Source organism: Enoplosus armatus, chromosome 13 (assembly GCF_043641665.1).
Source record: "Enoplosus armatus isolate fEnoArm2 chromosome 13, fEnoArm2.hap1, whole genome shotgun sequence".
Lineage (NCBI taxonomy): Eukaryota > Metazoa > Chordata > Actinopteri > Centrarchiformes > Enoplosidae > Enoplosus > Enoplosus armatus.
Window position 1 is genome coordinate 916,224 of NC_092192.1, and position 13,227 is coordinate 929,450.

The 13,227-nt window shown below is 42.5% G+C and overlaps 1 protein-coding gene across 1 annotated transcript; it reads left to right on the forward strand.

Moving 5' to 3' along the window:
* The first annotated feature begins 3,923 nt into the window (after positions 1 to 3,923).
* On the forward strand, positions 3,924 to 8,738 carry LOC139295404 (schwannomin-interacting protein 1). Its single transcript, XM_070917598.1, has 6 exons — positions 3,924 to 4,097; positions 5,383 to 5,492; positions 5,839 to 5,920; positions 6,423 to 6,536; positions 6,665 to 6,782; positions 7,316 to 8,738. The coding sequence occupies exons 1-6, from the start codon at positions 3,924 to 3,926 to the stop codon at positions 7,408 to 7,410; spliced, it is 693 nt and encodes a 230-aa protein (XP_070773699.1). The 3' UTR covers positions 7,411 to 8,738.
* The last annotated feature ends 4,489 nt before the right edge of the window (positions 8,739 to 13,227 follow it).

Consider the following 13,227-nt stretch of genomic DNA (forward strand, 5'->3'; position numbering starts at 1 on the left):
TTACAGGAGTATTACAGGAATATTACAGGAGTATTACAGAAGTATTACAGGAATATTACAGAAGTATTACAGGAGTATTACAGGAATATTATAAGAATATCATAAAAACAGAACCACAGAGTAAAGTTGTGTCCATTACAACTCATTACAGGAGTATTACAGAAGTATTACCGAAATATTACAGGAATATTACCGGAATATTACAGGAGTATTACAGGAATATTACAGGAGTATTACAGAAGTATTACAGGAATATTACAGAAGTATTACAGGAGTATTACAGGAATATTACAGGAGTATTACAGGAATATTACAGGAATATTACAGAAGTATTACAGGAGTATTACAGAAGTATTACAGGAGTATTACAGGAATATTACAGAAGTATTACAGGAGTATTACAGGAATATTACAGGAATATTACAGAAGTATTACAGGAGTATTACAGGAATATTATAAGAATATCATAAAAACAGAACCACAGAGTAAAGTTGTGTCCATTACAACTCATTACAGGAGTATTACAGAAGTATTACAGGAATATTACATAAGTATTACAGGAATATTACAGGAGTATTACAGAAGTATTACAGGAATATTACAGAAGTATTACAGGAATATTACAGGAGTATTACAGGAATATTACAGGAATATTACAGAAGTATTACAGGAGTATTACAGAAGTATTACAGGAGTATTACAGGAATATTACAGAAGTATTACAGGAGTATTACAGGAATATTACAGAAGTATTACAGGAGTATTACAGGAATATTACAGAAGTATTACCGGAATATTACAGGAGTATTACAGGAATATTACAGGAGTATTACAGGAGTATTACAGGAGTATTACAGGAATATTACAGAAGTATTACAGAAGTATTACAGGAGTATTACAGGAATATTACAGGAATATTAACGGAATATTACAGGAGTATTAACGGAATATTACAGGAGTATTACAGGAGTATTACAGGAATATCACAGAAGTATTACAGGAGTATTACAGGAATATTACAGAAGTATTACAGGAGTATTACAGAAGTATTACAGGAGTATTACAGGAGTATTACAGGAATATTACAGGAATATTACAGGAGTATTACAGGAATATTACAGGAGTATTACAGGAATATTACAGAAGTATTACAGGAGTATTACAGAAGTATTACAGGAGTATTACCGGAGTACTGCGCTGCGACACTCAGCTGTCTGCTGTTCTCCCAGAATCCCCAAATCCTCCATCTGCTTTGAGTCGTCATCTCCAAAAAATGGTGAAACAGGACACCAGGAGGCTCGGCCTTTAACCCTTCGCTGCCTCCCGGACAGACCACGTCCCCCAAACAAGACAGCAGACCAGAACCAGAACCAGACACAAACAGTCAGGCATGAATTTTAAAGATTTTGTTTGTTTATGTCTTTAAACTTTAAACTCTTCTTCTGTGAACACATGTCTCTGCATTATTAGGACTTTTCAGTGCTTTTACTTGTAATATGTATTTCGAGTATTTTTGCTTCTTTTACTTCAGTAAAGGCTCTGAATACTTCCTCACCGCTGACCGTGACTTCAGGTGTAATAACCAAAGAAAGATTAAACTTGATATATGTGGCGGGAAAGAGCGTCACTCTCACTGGCCTGTTATACAACTCGTGTTATTAGTACCACCAGTACTTCAACAAGTACTGGTGGTACTAATGTTACTGGCCGCCGGTAGCGGTGCTCGTGTGACTCGCCGCTGTTTTAACCGTTAAACGTCCGTCGACAAGAGGTTAAAGTGGGAAGAGCGGAAGGGGGGGAGGAGGGGGGAGGGAAAGGGAAGGTCCCGTCTTCCTTCAGACGGACTTAAACTACTTTCAGGACACTTTTACCAACTTTCCAACAACAAGTCCGCAGCTCCGCGCCGCCGTCAGCCCTCACAGCGAAGCCCGCGGGCTGACGGGACCCGCGGGGTGACGGACGGCGACATGTCGGAGGGATCCGGGGCCGTCTGCATGTGACTGGTAGGTGGGTAAAACCCTCCGAGGTCTCCCCGCTGCTGGTAAACAACTGCGGGCAGAGCAGGCTGACCGCTGCGGGGACACTTCGGCTCCACTTCGGCTCCACAGACCGGACTTCAAACAACTTCAGATCCAGATTACTAGATCTACTGCAAGACGTCTGAACTGGACTGAGAGCTTAAAGTACTACTGATGAGACAGACAGACAGACAGACAGACAGGCAGGCAGGCAGAGAGACAGGCAGAGAGACAGAGAGACAGGCAGGCAGGCAGAGAGAGAGACAGGCAGGCAGAGAGAGAGACAGGCAGACAGAGAGACAGGCAGGCAGACAGACAGACAGACAGGCAGGCAGGCAGAGAGACAGGCAGGCAGACAGAGAGACAGGCAGGCAGACAGACAGAGAGACAGGCAGACAGACAGACAGAGAGACAGACAGACAGGCAGGCAGACAGACAGACAGGCAGAGAGACAGGCAGGCAGACAGAGAGACAGGCAGGCAGACAGGCAGAGAGACAGGCAGGCAGACAGGCAGGCAGGCAGACAGACAGAGAGGCAGGCAGACAGACAGACAGAGAGACAGGCAGACAGAGAGACAGACAGGCAGACAGACAGAGAGACAGGCAGACAGAGAGACAGACAGGCAGACAGACAGGCAGGCAGACAGAGAGACAGACAGGCAGAGAGACAGGCAGGCAGGCAGAGAGACAGACAGGCAGGCAGACAGACAGAGAGACAGACAGGCAGAGAGACAGACAGGCAGGCAGACAGACAGAGAGACAGACAGGCAGAGAGACAGGCAGGCAGGCAGAGAGACAGGCAGGCAGACAGACAGAGAGGCAGGCAGACAGAGAGGCAGGCAGACAGAGAGACAGGCAGACAGAGAGACAGGCAGGCAGACAGACAGAGAGACAGGCAGGCAGACAGACAGACAGAGAGACAGGCAGGCAGACAGACAGAGAGGCAGGCAGGCAGAGAGACAGACAGGCAGGCAGACAGACAGAGAGACAGGCAGATAGACAGGCAGACCGATAGACAGAGAGACAGGCAGGCAGACAGACAGACAGACAGACAGGCAGGTAGACAGACAGGCAGGCAGATAGACAGAGAGAGAGACAGGCAGGCATGTAGACAAGCAGGCAGACAGACAGACAGGCAGGCATGTAGACATACAGATAGACAGGCAGGCAGGTAGACAGGCAGGCAGGCATGTAGACAGACAGGCAGGCAGATAGACAGGCAGGCAGTCAGGTAGACAGACAGGCAGATAGACAGACAGGCAGACAGACAGACAGATAGACAGACAGACAGACTTTCTATAATCCACACAAATATTTCATCAAAGGGAAAATCTAAAGTTAAAATGATACCACAAAGTAAAACACTGTTTAGTTTGTCCCTAATTTCTCCTTTAAATCCTCTTGACTTCTTTATTACCAGCGTCACAGTTTCAGGGTTAGTGTCAAGTAATATTCAATAAGTTTAATAATGGGTTGATTCATGCAAGCTGTGGTACTTCTGCAGGTTTACAGGGTTACTGACGGATTATTAATGACATAAAAAGAATATATTTATCAAAAGTGTATTCATTCAACACTGCAGCTCGCCTCGGTCAGAGTGTGTTGAACATGATTAAAATGCTCAGATGAATGTCTCCCCAGCTTGTACTTTTGGAGGAAGTTGTACTGATTAACAGACTTTTATACTTCAAACATTTTAAAACACAGGACTTTTACTTTAAAGGAGTGTTTCTAAGTAAAAAGCCTAAATACACAATTCATCAGTCATGGATCCTCCAGCGGCCACAGAGGAGGTCAAAACACAGTCTGATTCTCAAACTTTAGACTTTCTGACGTGAACTTTTTATTATTTTATTAAGCTTCGTTACTGTTCTACTGTTTCTTGAACTTGGTTACTTTCAGAAGATGGAGGGAGAGAAAGAGACGGCGGAGGAGGAGGAGGAGAAAGAGCTTCCTCCTCACATTGCAGCGGCGTCCTCTGTGGACTACCCAGACCTTCCCATCATGCACTGGGAGGACTTTAGCCAGCGGATAGCTGAATTGGAGAAACAGGAGCAGGAGAGGAGGGAAAGGTCAAAGGTGATATAATAATATATAATAATCTCCGTTTGGTTCTGCTGGTATCAGCTGTTTGTGGTAACATTTCTCAGAAGACTATATTTCCCAGAAGGCTCGGTGTCCTCCGCCACCCCTGAAGAGAGTTAACAGGCTCAGGAACACAGACCTTCATGCAGACTTTTCCCGCTCAGTGTTTGCTGGTTTTCATGAGCAGGCGTCTCAGGTTCAACTCAGTGGAAGTTATATTTATGACGCAGGAAGTCCAGTCGCCATTAGTTAGTTCGATTTCTTGGTTTGGCCCATGTCCCACTCCTAACGTGGAGGGGGCGGGGCTCATGACCTGTACTGCAGCCAGCCACCAGGGGGCGATGAGATGTTTTGGCTTCACTTTCAGGGAGCTGTCATGTCGTCCATCTTTGTATACAGTCTTCAGTCAGGACATAAAACTTCTACTGACTGGGCAGCCATGAAACTCTCCTGTTGAATCATCAGAACTAAAGATGAACAACTGTGTTAGCAAACATCTGCTTCTTTGATAAAAAAGACTCAAAGCTACAAGAAGCCTGTGGACACAACACCTGAAGGAGGGACGTCGACTACGACTCCCAGGGTGCATCTCGGCAAGAATATGTGGTTATGTGCGCCGCTAACGGAAGATTCCTCTGTTGAGAAAACCGATTGTTTTGTTTTGTTTCTGCTGAAAACAGAAACATCAGTTTCTCAGTTTGATGCAGTTGCATTATGGGAAATGTAGGACCCAGAGCGTTTGGACCCATATCTTGGCTGCACAGATTTGATTACTTTGTAAACTTCTTTCAGACTTTATGGAAGTCAAATCACAGAAGAACTCCTCGCCTCTGTCCGCCCCCCTCCTTGTTATTTTTATCTCCGTCTGATTACATTCCTGGAGGGATGAGAACATGTTTGTTGTGGCTGTAAATCCACCAAACGCAGTTTGTAATTCACACTGTGGAAGGAGGTGAACTGAGGAGAGGGAGCTGGTTCGTCCACCCTGACATCACAGAGACACTCTGCACATCACGGCTGCACATATCAGAACATTTGAACTGATAACTTAGTTGCTCGGTAGACTCACATCTGATCTGTCTGTGATGAAGCTGCTGTTAAAGTTTTCTCGATTCTTTGCTGTGAAGAACTGCACACTTTTATTTACAGATAAACATCGAGTTTGCAGGCTGGAGTCAGATCGTAGTTTCCTTCAGAAATAATCAAACTAATCTGACTGATAACTTGTGGCCAGACTGGGATCATATTGTGATCGTTGTGTCTTCCTGTCTTCCTGCAGAGGGGGACGGGGGTGAGGATGGAGGAGAGTCAGGGGGGAGTGTGGAGAGACGTCTGGGAGGAAGAGGAGGAAGACGTCAGGAGGTGTCGAGTGGCCGTCGTCACGTCACGGTCTGCAGTTTCATTCAAGCTTGAAGTTGAACTGAAAGATTTGTTGATTCGTCTCTGTCGTCTTTTTCAGTTCAGAGACGCTGGAAGTCAAATGTTGAGCGACATTCGTTATCAAACTGGTTGCTGAGTCATTTTCCATCAGCTGATTCTTTGACTTATTTCACCACCACTGCTGCTGCATGTGTTTTTAAGATTTGTAAAACTGTTGAAAAAGTCTTTATAGTCCTTATAGAAAAATGTTTTCTTATTAATAAAAACGACATCACTGAGAGGGAAACCACCACTGAACACTGACTGTCTACTTTCCTCCTGCTGGAGCTTCACGATGTTTATTATCTGTTTACAGATTTCACAACCACAGAAACCTGCAGCTGTGCTTCATCAACAACAGCGACAGTGAAGACGAGGACGAAGGAACCAACAAAAAGGTCTGTTTGTCTGTTCCAAGTTTCACCTCAGAGCTGCACTCTTTTTGAGAAATATAAACAAAATCCTTTTTCATTGAACAAAAGAAGCCAAATATGTCAAATGTTAAATGTTGTCTGAACACAAGCAGCCGCACAAGAACTTCGTCTAAATAAAATACAAATAAAAGTCTAAAAAACGACAAAAACGATGATTTAAATCAGAAACTATCTGACGAACGTTTCCATCGGGACCAAAGAGCGACGCTCAGCCCTACTGATGTGTGTGTGTGTGTTTTTCCCACTAGTTCATTTTATTATGGTGTGAACATTCACTTTTATTCTCTAAAATAGTTTCACCGGTCCTTGAATACTCGTGAATATGCAGTAACTTGTAAATATGTCATTTATTTTTGACCTTTGGAAAAGTCACGTACATGTTTGCAGAAGCTTCTTCTTATTTTCAGTTTGTCATTTCAACATTTTCTGTCCAGTGATCTGACCACTGACCTTAACTCTCCATCAGGTTGCCGTGGGAACGGGGGGCAACGGATGCCACGCCGCTGGGCTGAAACAGGAAGTGGCCACCGCTCTGAGGACGCTGAGAGACAAACTGCTGGCCGAGCAGAAGGAGAAGGAGGTAGAAGGAAGGGTTACGTTTGTAAGAGCTGCAGAAGCAACGAGGACAAAAAGAAATGTTGTCAACAAAAAAACTTGCTGAGTGTGTGTGTGTGTGTGTGTGTGTGTGTGTGTGTGTGTGTGTTGCAGCATCTGGCCAGCAGCAGCGGTGTTGCCAAGCGGAAACATCTGGAGCTTTGGGAGCTGCAGGAGTGTTCAGTACAGCAGCTCAGCAGCTGGAGAGCATCACTTCAACAGGACGTGCACGGTACACACACACACACACACACACACACACACACTCACACACACACACACACACACACACACACTGCTCAGTATCTTGATATTTGTTTCCTAACTTAACTCCTTAACAACTTAATATGTTCCAGACATTCATGTTTTTGCTAAAATATAAATTCCAGTTTGTCCCGAGGTGGTTAGCTGGTGGTTAGCTGTTGGTTAGCTGTTGGTTAGCTGTTGGTTAGCTGTAGGTTAGCTGGTGGTTAGCTGGTGGTTAGCTGTAGGTTAGCTGGTGGTTAGCTGTAGGTTAGCTGGTGGTTAGCTGGTGGTTAAATGTAGGTTAGCTGTTGGTTAGCTGTAGGTTAGCTGGTGGTTAGCTGTTGGTTAGCTGTAGGTTAGCTGGTGGTTAGCTGGTGGTTAGCTGGTGGTTAGTTGGTGGTTAGCTGTAGGTTAGCTGTTGGTTAGCGGACGTGAGGAGACGTAGCTGATGATGAACAGGTAGCCCCAGTCGCGACACATCGGTCACTCTTTGACTCGGTCTTGTTGCTTTTATTCTAGCTCTGAGCTCCGAGCTGGTGGCCCACCTGTTGGTACGAGACCAGCTGAGGACGAAACAGGACGCCATGCTGCTGGACGTCCAGGACCTGACCTAACACCAGGACCACAGACTTGGACGGTCCACACAAACAAGTCTCTTCCACATCAAAGTAAACATTCGGCCACTCTGGGACCAGGTTGGGATGCTCGTCCATGTTAGCCCAATAGTCCTTTACTTCATTGAAACTGACAAATCAGCAGCATCCAGGGCAACAAGAGGGAGAAAGGGCTGGATGGTGAAAAGGAAGTTCATGTAAGAGTTGGTACAGGACAGCAGGCTGTTGAAGAAACCTCAAACAGACGGAAAGTCTCTGTTTCAAATCAACAAAAGGAACAAAGTCTTCATTGTCGGGAAGCCAAACCCAGACGTCGAGATCTCCAATCAGCTAGTGGCTGGTGAGGACTGTGTTAGACCTGCACTCGGCCATTTAACTCACATCGTGTTAGTTCTTTGGTCTACCCGTGAAGCTTCTCAGGATCTGTGTTGTTTGGGTCCAGTTTCAGTTGTACTGTACCTGGAAACGAAGGTAGAGGCCCAGAAGGGAAGAAGTGATTGGACGGAGGGCCGTCCTCTCTGGTGGCACCAGGGTGATGACACCAGTATACATAAGAAATGTGCATATACTCAAGTTATGGGTTAGTAGACTGGGGGGGCACTTCTTACAGCCATGTTTCAGGCATGGATTATTAGCTGGTGATATTTAATGATTGTTAATAATGGGGAGTTTCCGTCAGTCTTGCAGACGTACTGCCTGCAGACGCATGAAGTGGCTGAGTGTAAATGAGGTGTGTGTTAGTAGACCGCTCCCCTCAGGTGAAGGAGATCAGGTATCTCGGGGTCTGCTCCACCAGTGAGGGTAAACTACAGCCTGAGGTCTACGGGCGGACCGTTGTAGTTCAGGAGGAGCTGAGTCTGAGGGCACCAGTCGATCTGCGTTCCAGCCCTCACCTGTGCTCATGTAGTGACCGTAGGAGCAAGTTGAGGTGGTTCGGGCGTCTGATCAGGATCCTCCTGGGAGCCTTCCTTCTGAGTTTGAGACCCCGGGGTAGACCCAGAACACGCTGGAGGGATTGTACGTCTCTTCTGGCCTGAGAACGCCTCGGGATCCTTCAGACGTCGCTCGGCCTGCTGCCACCGTGATCTGACAGGTGGTGGTCTGGTGAACGGGTAAATCTCAAAGCCCCTGAAGAGCAGCTTTTTACGATGAACAACGCGATCGTGCATGAACGCACTGTTTTCTGCCAAAGTTCAAGCTGTTTTGGTGATTTCAGCCAACAGATTGATGTCAGTGTAGTTTTTCCGCCGCTCTTCTCAGTTTGAAGGAGTGATTTCACGTGTTTCCGTGCACCAATTAGACTTTTAGAGATATTTGAATATCGTCAATCAAAGCCAATAAAAACAAACAGTCCTGATGAAGCAGATCAGCTCCGTTTTTTTGTTTTAAACTTAATAAATACGAATATTATACTTGAATTGTTGCTTATTCAGTTATAAATATTAATGTGATAGAAGAACTACGTTTTCAAATGCCCTCAAGAAACAAACGGAGATGAAATCTTCCATCATGTTCAAAAAAGAAAACAGGAACAATGTGGAACTTATGATAAAAGTCTTCTAATCTATCTAACAATCTAGTTTTGACAGACTTTAACAGCATTTTGTCTGCGCTGATAGAAAAGCTTTTCTCTGGTTGGAAGCAGCAGGTTCAATCCTGGACGTCGAGCGCTTTGATCACAACTGAACGGAACGCTTTTTAAATCTCATACAGAGCTCATATTCAGAAATCACCGTGTAACTTGTTCTCAAAATACTGTGCGGTTTGATTTCCTTCGTCGTCAGAGACAAAAGAAGGATTTGGCTTCTTATGAGCTGCAAATGTAAATCCACACGTTTATATAGAAATGAGGGATTCTAACTTATGTTATTTAAGTTTTATGGTGTTTATTACTTTTGTTATAACAAGGGAACATTACACTCATACAGCATGTGTAGCAAGACGAGCTTAACTGATTCATTGATATTTTGGTTATTTTTTTATTAAAAAACAAAAAGGGGAATTTCACCAAATGTGCAGCTAGAAAGAGATGTACACACATTGATTTTGAATTTTGATATCTGGTATGATTACTGAGCAAATGCACATTTCTCAGACAAAACTATAAAAAGTAAGTAGTTGATGTTTGATGTTAGCTACAGGAACATGGCCGTCCATTTGTTTAGACGTTTAAAATCATTTTACATTTATGATATCAGATGAATTTGTAATATTACCTAAATGCATAAAAACAAGAAGTGGAAGTTATTCTAGTTTTGGTGGCATCTCTTTTTAACTAAACGCTTCAGGTACAGTCAGTGATTATTATTGTTTACTGGTGATGAAAGCAAAGGAAGTGACGACGCACATGAAATGTTGCTGCCGTTTACGTTTTTCCTCTTTAACTCGAGGTTTTTGTCGCCACCTAAACATCACGTCATCATTTCTAACTTCCTGAACTTTTATTTAACTTTACAAGTTTTATTCTCCCGGCAGTAATTTACCTTTGGTTTCTACACAAGCCGGGATATTTACGTGATTTAAAAGGTGCTTTTTTAAACCACCGCTATCAATGTCCTCTAGTGCCTTAAGATATTATATTTTGAGTATTTCTCTCATGTGGATCTGTGATAAGGAACTGAATGTCAGGAACAGAAGGCAATGTACTGTAAAGGAAATGTGTCGGTTACTTTTTTATTCTCTCTCTCACACACACACACACACACACACACACACACACACACACAGTGTATTTAAAGTCACACTGAAATCACATTTTGAGAGTTTCAAACCAACACAGCAGGACGTAACACAGTGAGGGAGAAGTCAGAAGAGTAGAATAGAAAGAGTAATATTTTGTGCTTATTAAAGGTTGTTTTTCATTTCATCGTGACTTTAAGAGTATTTAGAGATGTTTTTTAACATGTAAATAAAATCAATTACAAATGTATTTGTAAATGTAAACATTAATTCTGAAATATATTTTGATGGTCTCTTATATTTTGGCGTCTACTTTATTGCTCCAGTGTTTTGTGTTGAAATGAATGAAGCCCTGCAGTTTTTTCCTTTACTGAAGTAAAAGTACTAATACCACACTGAGAATACTCCACTACAGGCAAAAGTCCTGCAATCAAAAACTTACTTGAGTAAAAGTATGTAAGTAGTGTCAGTATCACAGTAACAGTATGTGAGTATTATCAGTATCACAGTAACAGTATATAAGTACCGTTAGTATCACAGTAACAGTATGTGAGTATTATCAGTATCACAGTAACAGTATATGAGTACTGTCAGTATCACAGTAACAGTATATAAGTACTGTCAGTATCACAGTAACAGTATGTGAGTATTATCAGTATCACAGTAACAGTATGTGAGTACTGTCGGTATCACAGTAACAGTATGTGAGTATTGTCAGTATCACAGTAACAGTATATAAGTACCGTTAGTATCACAGTAACAGTATGTGAGTATTATCAGTATCACAGTAATAGTATATAAGTACTGTCAGTATCACAGTAAAATGTTTCTGGATTCATTCGTGTGTCTGTCATTTTCCTGCTGTAGATGTTTCGGGTTGAGCTCATTTGAAGTACTTTGTATACTGTTGGGTACTTTCATGTACAGCGATGCATCATATTCTATAAGAGCAGCATGTGCTGTCCTGTGAGAACCACGTATCTCTACAAAGTTTCCAGCTTTGTGACGATGTGTTTTCCAGCTGATCTGAGGAGAGTTTAAATCGTTTATTTAGCTGAAGGAGGAGGAGGAGGAGGAGGAGGAGGGTGTTCTCAACACATGAAGGAACTCTTCATCCTTCAGCTCATCACTAACATGTTTTGGTGTAGTGGCCACAGTCAGCATTGCAGGTCATGTGACGCACACTTGTCTAAAAAGAAAGGCACAGACACTACTTCCTGTAGTAAAGTGTAGTACATAACATAATAATAATAATAATAATAATAATAACAAGCACCTTGAAGGCAGTGGCTCAGTGGCCCAACCATCCATTTAATGTTTGTATTATGCAAAAGCTACGTTTATAAAAAGCTTACTTGCCCTAAAAAAGCTTTTGTGAGCACTGAGCTAATGCTAAAGCTAGCTTCTTGGGCTAAATGGGGCATCTGAAGCAGTACCGGTGTTAGCTAACCTGTTAGCTACCATTAGTCCTGTCAGCTATTTTCTCTTGAGAAAACATTACAAACATGGTAAAGATGTGTTTGTGTGATGAGTGCAGAGAAATCGGTGGTTTGGAACAGGAGCACGATCGTAACAGCAGCTAACAACATGTTAGCTAACGTAGCTACGGTTACGTTAGCTTGATTACGTCAACAACATTTGAGATGTGGGAGAAAGTTGGATCAATTCTGTGTTGTAGCAGCAGGTATTTGATTTTTAATAAAGGTCAGAGTGATTTGATGTCCTAACCCTCGCTGTATTTATTCATACCTCTGCTACCTGCGCGCTGGTTGACCTCCAATTGTGTCGCCGTGTTTGATTACACTCACACAGCATCACATGTTCAAACACACAGCAGAGCTTTGTCATGCAGCTCTTTGGCTGTCAAACTCAGTATTTACTGTATGAATCAGAGCTGATGATGATGATGATGGAGGGAGCAGAGCAGGAGGAGGAGGAGGGGCTGATGTGTTTACTGTGTTCACTTTGCTTTCTAATTAAAGCCTCAGATAAGAGAGGCCCAGTGAGGAGGAGGAGGAGGAGGAGGAGGAAGCAGACATTTAAAGCTTCAGCTGCTTCTCTGGAAGAAAAGGTGAGTGATTTATTACCTTTAAAAAACTGCTTTATTAGCTTTACTTCTCAATTAGCCAGATGTAACATCATACAGCAGTTATTGATCAGAATATTGACGATTCAAAAACACAAGTCATCGTTAATAACACCCTTCATGAACTATTGTTCTACTTCTCATATTTTTTATTGTTGCTCAGCTGATGTATTTATTACATTGTTCTTTAATGCATCTCAGGAACATAAAACCTTGACTTTTTGGTGTCTTATTGTGTGAAGAGTACAATTGATTATTTTGTCAAAAATGATGAGAGTGGTTTAGTTTATTGTTCGATTAGCGGGGACTGTGTGCAGGACAATAAAGCACAATTACAGCAGAGTTAGCATCAAGCTAATACGATCAGTTAATACAAACTATAATAACACAAAAGTAAATAAATTACAATTAAATAAAAGGTTAATTTGATAATATTTACAATATTTAGCAGCAGTGACGTTTAAATATAAAATATTTCAACTGTGTGTTGTTGTTTTTAAAAATTTTTGAATCCTCATTTGCTAAAAAGAGCCAGTGTGTCCTATTAAAAGAGCTCGGAGCTGCGCTGTGAGCGCCTCCTCCTCCTCCTCCTCCTCCTCCTCTGCAGTCCCTGTATTGGGTTTCATTCCTGCAGTTCTGACTGAATGAACGCTGATCAATTATTTACAGAGAAGCTGAAGGTCAGGGGAGAAATCCCGAGAGACCCTTCGGCCCCGAAACAGACACTTCTGCACCGAAGAAACCCGGCGAGACGAGACCAGGAGGACAATCAGGAGGAGGAGGACGGTTAAAGGTAGATCCAAACTCCTTCTGATCCAGAAGATCGAGTCTTTACTTTAATATAAGTATAATATATATATATATATATATATATATATATATATATATATATAAGTGAATAATCGATTACTCAATCAACAGAAAATTAACTGAAATTATCACTTAAATCATTTTTAAAGCAGAAATCATTCGCTGGTTTCCAGCTGGTGTGAGGATTTGCTGCTTTTCTCCATTTTCTATGACAGTAAACTGAAAGTCTTTAGAACGTTTTA

Bases quoted from the DNA above. Each gene is read 5' to 3' on its own strand.
- LOC139295404 (XM_070917598.1), top strand. From the start codon at position 3,924: ATGGAGGGAGAGAAAGAGACGGCGGAGGAGGAGGAGGAGAAAGAGCTT. The intron at 4,098-5,382 runs GTGATATAATAA...GTCTTCCTGCAG, and splicing joins AGAGGAGGGAAAGGTCAAAG to AGGGGGACGGGGGTGAGGAT. The intron at 6,537-6,664 runs GTAGAAGGAAGG...TGTGTGTTGCAG, and splicing joins CCGAGCAGAAGGAGAAGGAG to CATCTGGCCAGCAGCAGCGG.